General features: G+C 46.9%; 1 protein-coding gene across 2 annotated transcripts in view; it reads left to right on the top strand.

Moving 5' to 3' along the window:
- Positions 1 to 3,422: 3,422 nt before the first annotated feature.
- Positions 3,423 to 9,287, top strand: part of ASAP3 (ArfGAP with SH3 domain, ankyrin repeat and PH domain 3) — a 68,630-nt gene continuing 62,765 nt past the window's right edge. For both annotated transcript variants that reach the window (XM_063311793.1, XM_063311791.1), the window contains exon 1: positions 3,423 to 3,865. In XM_063311793.1, coding sequence (XP_063167863.1) covers positions 3,740 to 3,865 — 126 coding nt within the window. In that variant the 5' untranslated portion in view covers positions 3,423 to 3,739. The remainder of the gene's footprint in view (positions 3,866 to 9,287) is intronic.

Genomic DNA, 9,287 nt, shown 5'->3' with positions numbered 1-9,287 from the left:
TGAAGATGTGTGGACTTCAACTCCCAGAATTCCCCAGCCAGCCATGCTGGCTGGCGAATTCTGGGAGCTGAAGTCCACACATCTTCAAGTTGCCAAGGTTGAGAAACACTGATCTAAGCTATAATGTAAACTGGGAAATCAAAATAACACCCAGGAAGAAGGGAACAGCAAACTGCTTCCTTATCGTTGTCAAACAGACTGCCTGGGTGTGTCCTTGGTGTCATCAGGAGGAGCTCAACTTGAAGAAGTATGTACCTTTATGCCATTAGCCATGGCTTGATTTGCAAACATCATGCAGTGGTATTGCTTTATGTTTTTACCTTGAACTCTTATCACCTGCTGATTTCTACACTGGCAGCCACTGTTGACAGAAACAAGTCAGGCCAGGCATTTCCCCCATAAACAGCTGGCAACCTATTGTAGGGGGTTATTGCAAGGAGAGAGGACAAGACCAAACGTTGCCTCCTAGAGGCACACAATCCCTGGTTCCAGTATTGCTGGTGGGTCCTTAAAAACTTGGAACCCAGCTTAAGTTGTTCCTAAGCTGTAAAGATTAACATGACAGGAAGGGAGCAAGATGGAATAAGTAAGTTTGATAATAATTTTAACAACAGCAATAACGTTATCTGGAGAGTAATAATGTTAATTATGTTTAATTCTCACTTAAATGCCAATTTTCCCACTCCACCTACTCCTTTTGGTACTATAGGACCCTGCCTGCCAAACTGGGTATGGTAGCCCTTGGTCCCCCCGAGCCCCACTGATCACTGGAAGGGAAACATGAATGTATTTAAAAAAAAATTAGATGCCAGTCCTGCAGAGTGCAGGACATTTTGTTAAGTTTGGGAAATAATGCCAGTATGATTGTGTTTCATAAATAAAGCACTTAACCAGATACATTTTAACAACCCCACTATTGCAGGGCCAAAATCAGCCACAATTTCCTTATTCATGCAGTTCTTAAAGAGCAAAATCCTTTTAGGCCTCTGACACTCAGTTTGCCTTTGGTGGAAGACCGGACCTTATCTAATTTTCAAAAACTTTGCAGACCTTAAAGACAGAATCCCTATGCACTTGATTTGATGAATTCTATTTGAAGTCCCTTGGCTTGGTTGAGTTGATTGGTATATATGGCCACCTATTCACCAAGTGATTTATTTCCTTGCACACTTGCTAGGGATTGGATTGAGGCTGGGAAATATCTTCATGATAGATACCCAGTGCTTATACTAGGATTACCTTACCCCATATGTTTGTTTGCTCAGAAGTAAATGCCACTGGCTGGGATTGCATAACCACAAGGCTAAAAGTTGGTGGGCTAGTTTGCAATTCAGTCTCTTGAGTGCAGCCAGTCTGTTTAAATTATAGTCAGAGCAGACCTGGGGGATGGAGGGGGGATGGAGTGGGGGGAAGAAAGTCAGGCTTGGCACATGTTCAGCTTTTGAGTAAGACATGATCTGAATATTTTTTTTAATTTTTAAAAATACCACCCAAGTGCCTCCAGTTGATGCTGCCTTTGAGTCTGAGGCCCAGGTCAAACAGCAATCATAGCATTCCCCCCCTCCTTCCCCCATTGGCTCTGGTTCAATGTATTTTGCAAACTTAGCCAACCAAGTTACCTTAGATGTTGTACAAATGCAGCTGCTATGGTCTGTGAGGCTTACTGCTGGGTACAGTCTACCTGTGGTGTTGCAGGAAAATTCTGAGAGTGCCTTGGACTGCGAGAAGATCAAACCAGTCCATCCTCCAGGAAATAAAGCCAGACTGCTCACTTGAAGGAATGATATTGAAGGCAAAACTGAAATACTTTGGCCGCATAATGAGAAGACAGGACACCCTGGAGAAGATGCTGATGCTAGGGAGAGTGGAGGGCAAAAGGAAGAGGGGCCGACCAAGGGCAAGATGGATGGATGACATTCTAGAGGTGATGGACTCGTCCCTGGGGGAGCTGGGGGTGTTGACAACCGACAGGAAGCTCTGGCGTGGGCTGGTCCATGAAGTCACGAAGAGTCGGAAGCGACTAAACAAATAAAACAACAAAACAGTCTACTACTGTTGGTCTCTAGCCCCTTCCTGCAGGGACTCTCTGCAAGCTATCAACATTTCTCCTTGAACATACAACCAATCCTCCACCAACTCTTGGTTGGACTTCAGGAAAGTCTCCTAATAGTAAAAGCCATCCAACAAGGGAACAGAAGGTGGTCGTCTCTGCTGGAGATGAGCAGAAGGTAGATGGCCATCTGTCAAGGATGCTATTGTGGATTCCTGCCCTGGCTGGGGGTTAGGGCCAGATGGTCTCTACAGTCTTTTCCAACCAGAATGTTCTATGATTCTTTATGTTTAGTTTAAGAACACTGTTAATGCATATCTACAGGCCTGCCCATGAAACAAGTATGATAGTGTTGTAACTTCTGGCCTATATTTGATCCTGAATGTGCAGGGGTTCCCTGAGCCCTGGAAAATATTTCAAGGATTCCTCCAGGGTCAAAAAGTTGAGAGAGGCTGCATTAGACATTAAAGTGATCCCCAAATCAGTGAGTTCTACTTCTGAATGACAGGCCTCAGCTATTGTGACAACCCACATATAAGTATGTGGGGGTAAACTCACTGAACTCCCTAGGATTTACACATGCATAAACAAGAACTGGATTGCTCTGCATCTTGTTCCAAGCAGCATCTTCCAGAAATCGCCTTCAATTCTGCAGCGACAGCCCGTCTGATGCAAAAGGCTGCAATCCCTGTACATGGATGCCGCAATACTTTTATTCGCTCATCAGGTGCCCCCAGACTTTCAGTTGTTTTCACTGCGACTGATTAATCAGGCTTCTCTCCGCGAGGCATCCAATCCTCGTTGTGTCGATGCGGGTGCGGAAATGACCTTGGAACTACTTGCAAAAGATCGGTCGGGTAGTAGAGTTTCCCGAGGCCCTTCAAGGAAACTTTCTGCACGCAGGCAAGAACGGCGAACCAAACTCCGCGGCTCGAAAAGCGAGAAAGGGATATCCCAAAGACACCAACAGCGACCCCGCTCACCCGCTGGTGGGTGGGTTACTCTGGCCCCCCCTCCCAGCACACCCTCCCCCCCCGCCGCCAGATTTGCTCCGAGAAAGTGAAAGCCTCGAAGCTTTCCCTTCCAATCCCCAGCTTTTCCCACCGGGAGATGCATTTCGAAGTGGATGTACACGTTGCAAACAAAACACAGCTGGAAATTCCCTGGCCGCTGTCTGGAGAGACGGTCCACTCCGAGGGGGGGCGCGTGGGGGGCAGAGCAAGGGACACGGGAACTGGAAGCGCTTCGCCTTTAACGGGCGGGGGTCCAAAAGGCTGCGCTCGGCGGCTCCCGCGGCGGCGTAACAATATGCCCACGTGACTGCGATGAAAGTCTTCCGAGCGGGCGGGGGGGCGGCGGGCAGGCGCGGAGGGAGGGGAGCAACTTCCAAGCGCGAGCAAGCCGCCTCGAGTGCAGCGCGCACCGGAGAGCAGCCGAAGCGCGGGATGTGAGACGAAGCTGACCCGGGGGGGGAGACGCAACTCGCCGAACAAAACCGGGGGCTCCGTGTCGCTCTTTTGCCACCTTCCTCGCTCCAAGGAAGACCCCCCCCCGCCGGCGGCTAACAACCCCACCGACTTCTTTATGCTCTCGCGGCTTCGCCCCCTCCCCGGCGTTGGGTGACTTCCCCCCCTCTTTCCTCCGGGCGCAGAAGCTCCTCCGATCGCCGAGGCGAGGCGGCCGTCCAACATGCCCGAACAGCTCAGCGTCTCGGAGTTCGTGGCCGTGACTTCGGAGGACCTCAGCTCGCCGCTGGCGTCCGGCTTCGCCGCCAAGATGCAGAAGTGCCGGGGCGCGGTGGGGGCGCTGGAAGAGGTGAGTGGGGGCGACGCGAGGAGGAGGGGGGGCTGCTGGCTCCGAGGACGAGCCCCGGGCGAGGGTGGGGAGAAAGTTCGCTTTCTCTTGTTTGCAAAAGCTTCCCTTAGCTCCGGGAAGCGGACGCGGCGCTCTCCTGGCTTGGCGCGGCGGACGGCGCGCACCTGACCCGCGGCGGGGTTTATTCCCCAGCCTGTTTACCCGGAAGGACGCCACCTCCCCTTTGTTCAGCGGGGCCGGTATTTGCAGGTGGGCAGCCCTGTGGGCCACCTTGCCGTAATTCCGCGTTCGAAGCGCTTTGCCACTTTCCTGGAAACTTTAAAAAAGAAAAAAAAAGGGAGGGGGGTATCGCACGCCTCCTCGAGCCATAAAACAACTAACCCCAGTTTAGCCTAGCGCTTGCGTGACTTCATCCCGTATAGGTTGGTCTATGGTTCAATGCGTCGTGCCAACCCGGAACATTGGCTTAATTCCAGAACCCCGGTTAAGTTCAGCGTGGGGCAGCCTTTTCTATGGAGGAACAAGTCCGACCAAGTTTCTTACGAGGAATTTCTAGCTGCCTTTTACTTTCTAGCTGCCTTATCACCCACCCACCTCTTTAATGTCTTTTATCCCATGTCCAGCTGTAAGGGAAGAAGTTCAGACATCCAAGTCAGAAGTCCTGGTCTGCACATGATGCAGAGCCCACATGGGGTCTGTCCAGCTGCAAGCCATCAGGGCTGCATTGACATAGGCTGGGTTCCCCTTTTCTGAGGTGTGCAAAATCATTGAGAAGATGAAGCTGAACTGTAGAGGGGAGGGCTCTGCAGGGTTTTTTTTTTTTCCCAGAATGGTAAAGCATACCAGAGCAGCTTTTCTTCCCGTAAGACCCTCTAAATGCATTAGATTTTAAACTCCACAGCTCCAGCTAGTCTGCTGAAAAAGACAGCTAGCTAAAAATTTGGGTTGCTGTAGTTGCGACATATCCAGAGGACATCTTAACACTTAGCTTTATAGAAACTGTGTGTTAGGAAACCCCCACCTGCCTGGGCCAAACCAGGAAACCTTTGAAAGGTGTGTGATTCATCTGTCTTGCAAGATTTACACCTCATGCTAAATTGAGATGTATTTTGTTTTGCTGCTGTGTTAACTATGGTTTTGTAGCCTATTGATGGTTTGTTCAGCCACCTGTAGTTAAAGAAATCATTGTGTTGGGTAACGTGATTATCCAGTCACAAGTTCTTTAAGTCGGGGATAGATTGTCGCCCGAATTTAACTTTTTCCCGACTTTTCCAATTATGTTGTCCAGACACATTGCCCCTCTCTGAAATTGAACTAAGTGTGAGGGGTTGAGTGCAAAAAACCCACAGATGGAGGGGTGATCCTCAGATCCTTGAGAAATGCTTACTGCATAGTCCAATGCGTTTCTGGTCCTTCACAAAAGGCCCCAAGAATTCCGGTATTTCTGCATTACTTTTCTTCCTCTGTCTTTGACTTTTCTGAAATGGCTAAGGGCTACATGGCTGTCGCACTCATCAAGTCTGCTGAAGATGGTACCAGCATGACATTTGCTAATCCTCATTTATGATTCTTCTTCTACCCCAGTTGCCTCTGTTCCCAATCCTGAAGTCATCTGAACTCTCCCCAAGGTCATGGGTGATGACAGAGGCTAGCCGAGTTTATGCACCTTGAGGATACCATTGGATGATGATGGAATAGGGGGCAAAATACTGTTGTAACACTGGTACAGCTTAAGGCGGTTTCACTAATGGGTTGCGGGTGAGAAAAGGCCACATCCCTGGGACAAGGGAGAAAGTAAGGGTTACCAGGGCATAATTATGTGGTTGGTGGGTGCAAGTATGGTCATAATCAGCCAGTTTCCAATGAGTTAATGTCGACTCCTGATAGCTGCATGGATGAGGGATGAATTGCCCCTTGAGTTATTTCCAGCTGTAGCTTGTACTGTGCTAAAGGCAATCCTATAATTTATTTGGTCCAATCCGTCCTCATCTCGAGGAGAGAAACAGACACCACAGTTTTACCATTTTCCCTTCATATGGGCTAGAAAGGAAAGTGGCAGGATTCTTGTCATTTTTACTTGGTTAAAACAAATTTTTTTTCCAAATTGCATTGTCCCATCAGTGATATTGGAAGGAGGCAGTGGAGGGCAGCAACTGGAGGAGTGGGGGTGTTCCCATTACAGGCACACTCACCAACTGGAGTGGAGGGGTTTGCTTATAAAGGATTGAACTGCAGCAGGCAAACCAGAGACCATGGCTTTAGCTGGAGCAACACAGGAAACACCCACTTTGATGTAGAGCTAGAAAATGCAGGCAGAAGTTGAGGGTGGATTAGGGGTAACGTTGTGCACATTTGCCCTCCAAAAATGGTGGGTGCTGGTGCTGCCTTTGGGGTGAACTGGAAGCGTGGGTCTGCCCTAGGATGCATCTGCCACTCTACAGCCTCCCTGGCTGCTTCCACTTCCCAATCTGAAAAAGCCTCATGGGAGGAGTTCCCTTGGCATGTCCTGCTCTGGAGTGTAATGGCAGGCTAGGAAGCCAGGCAGGCTGCAGACAGCTTGAGAAAGGGATGTGTAATGAAAGGCAAGGCATTTATGAACATCTCTTGGACACTTAATATATGCAAAACTATATTGCACTGCACCCATGAGAATGTCAGCATTTATCTTCTCCTTTGAAGAAAATTTCATCAATAAACTCCCTTTCTTCAACCCAACTGAGAATTGCTGGGGGAAAAATACATGAGAATTAGCTCTGTTTTTTTTTAATCCAAATGCACATGGGATTAGGGAGCTCAGCACTGTTTACCCCTCAACCGGTTGACCTCAAGCAGTTGCTATTTTTCATCTTAGCCTACTGTTAAAGTTTGTTTGGCAGAGTAAAATAAGGAAACATCGTGGACTGCTCCCTCCCCTGGAGCTCCTGAAAAGTAGAATATAAATGTAATCAATAAATGTGCTCCGGCACTTAATGTTTGATTTAATTTGAAACATCTGTTTTGGCATCTTCGATAAACAGTCTCTGTGGCATTTCCCCTTCTCCTTTTTCATTCTAGCAATAATTGAATGCTAAACATCCGGTATGTTGGAAACTGTGGCAGTATCTTTACTTGGGCTTGCAGCTTTCTTGCTGCAAAAGTTTATTTTTAAATTATGTGCATTGAGTTGATGCAAGAGCTGGAGGCTGGTGGAAGAACTGGGTTGCCTCTGCCTTCTGATCTTGGAAACAGCCATGGTTGTGGTTGAGTTTCAGTACCTGCTGTTGCATAGCTGGCTGGGGAATTCTGGGAGTTGAAGTCCACACATCTTCCAGTAACCAAGGTTGAAAAACACTGCTCCATGGAATAAAGAGGAAGGCTGCATCTTTGCCGTTTCTAACCAGGAGGGTGAGCTGCTCCTGGTAAGAATTTAAGTTAGTCTCATGTGAACTGGGGTCCCTTTGGGCATGTTTGGATTACAGTGCCCATCTTCTTCAGATTGCAAGGCCTGCGCAGGATAGGAGTTCTGCAAAGATTAAAAGCTTGAGCTAAGGAAAAAAAACAGATAAATCTAGTTCACACTCTTTTATAATTATTCAATATTTAGAATAAAACTTTCTAATGTCCAGACCCTCAATATTTGGCATTGAGAGGTGCCCTTAATCCACATGTGTAGGGGCAGACAAACTTATTTCAGATAAAGGACCCATGTCTGGGAGAAGTTCTGCCACCAAATGCCATAGCAACCAAGATTATTGCAAGATTTCAGGTGACCTGGGATTTTCTAGGATTTGTGTATTTTTATTTAATTAGTCAGTTGTGTTAAACCGATCCAATGGCTTACACCCTCCCCCCCCCTTTTTTTTTCTGATAGAAATGAAAAGAAAGCTTTCACTGTTATTTGACTGCCCAGTTTCTGGGTACTTCAGGAATTACACATCAGTAAATAACATTGAAAAAGCAGGTTGCTTACCCCTAAGTCATCATGTGATTTAGATTTGTATGTGGTTTGGAACGCAGATTTATCAGGTTTGTAATGCTTGGCTGTATCATGAATTAATCATCCTTCTCTCCATTCCCCTGCCCCACTTTCTCAAGTTTGGAATGGAAAATGGGATTCTGTGCATGCGGTTGATTGAATATTCAGGAGGCCGGGTGAACTCTCTTTACAAGCATTTTAAAATGATCTATCCCCCATCTAAATTTAACATTCTTTATCGGCCAGTGTTTCAAGGGGGAGGGGGCAGTTTGAAGAGGAGGGGAAACTTTCTACAGAGATTCTTTGCTTTAGCTGATTTTAGAGTTGTTTTCTTGCAGACGTTTCATTGCCAGACTAGGCAACATCTTCAGTGCAAAAAAGGGGTGGGGTTTGCTCTGTTTATATACAGTGGCTTGCACATCTCTGTTTTTTCTTATTTTTTCTTATTCTATTTGTTCCTGCTGATTTTAGAGTGCACAATTTCTGGGGAGCATAGCAGACATTTGGCATTCTGAGTGAACATTTATTTAATTTTATTTTGGCCCTGCTGGACTCCAGAGCAACTCTGGGCAGCTCTCCATGTACTACGAATGGTGCCCATACTAGCATTATGTACCAGGAGAGAATTTCCTGGCAGAGAGCATGACTTTGCCTTTTCTCATTGTCCAGACAGATCCTTTGGGGTTGCCCAATTTTGCATTTCTGTATGTATTATGCAGCTCTCCTTAGGGCTGGGAAATCTGTATTGATTTTCCTTCTTTTACACGTCTCCATTTTTTCTTATTTATTTTTTCCTGCTGGCCTTATAGTCATAATAAAGGATTTGATTTGATTTGATTTGAAGCAGGAGGTGGGGCACGTGTTCATTTCTGTCTTTCATGAACGCTCGTATTCACTGTGCTGTTTCAAAACTGAGTCTAGGGAAAGATTTGGGGATAATCTGAAGAGTTTGTTTCAGAATGAAACACTCTATCTTACCAACATAAAACCCGGGCTCTTGATTCCCCTTTTAATAAACCAGGTGAGTCCTCATGTGCTTTCGGGTCCCAGGAGAGCTGCACTGCATGCTTTTGTTGTTGCTTCTGTGTTTTCTGAATCTGCATCGGCCCTAAAAGAAGAGGAATGAAAGCTGGAAGGTCTGTGGCTTTCTTTGGTTACACGTGCCAGTAAGCATCAAAGATCCCACCAAAATCATTGTCTAGTTAAAGCTGAAGGAGATCATGATCCATTAGACTGTAAGTCTCACCTGATTCCAAGGAACTTCTGAGTGAGCATTGGTAGGGTTATGGATCTGCCAATAAGGTCGTCTGCTGTTCTTCAAACATTTCTCCTTCAGTTTTGACAGGAAAGAAATTGCTTTTGAATATTTGGGATGGGGGTGGTGTTGAGTGAAGGAGGAAACATTTCCATTAAACTCCAGTGGTTTGGTGTTCACCTTAGTGGTGAAGTGCAAGAGGGGAGTTTGTG

Source organism: Candoia aspera, chromosome 10, assembly GCF_035149785.1.
Source record: "Candoia aspera isolate rCanAsp1 chromosome 10, rCanAsp1.hap2, whole genome shotgun sequence".
NCBI lineage: Eukaryota > Metazoa > Chordata > Lepidosauria > Squamata > Boidae > Candoia > Candoia aspera.
This window is presented reverse-complemented; position numbering and strand designations above follow the sequence as displayed.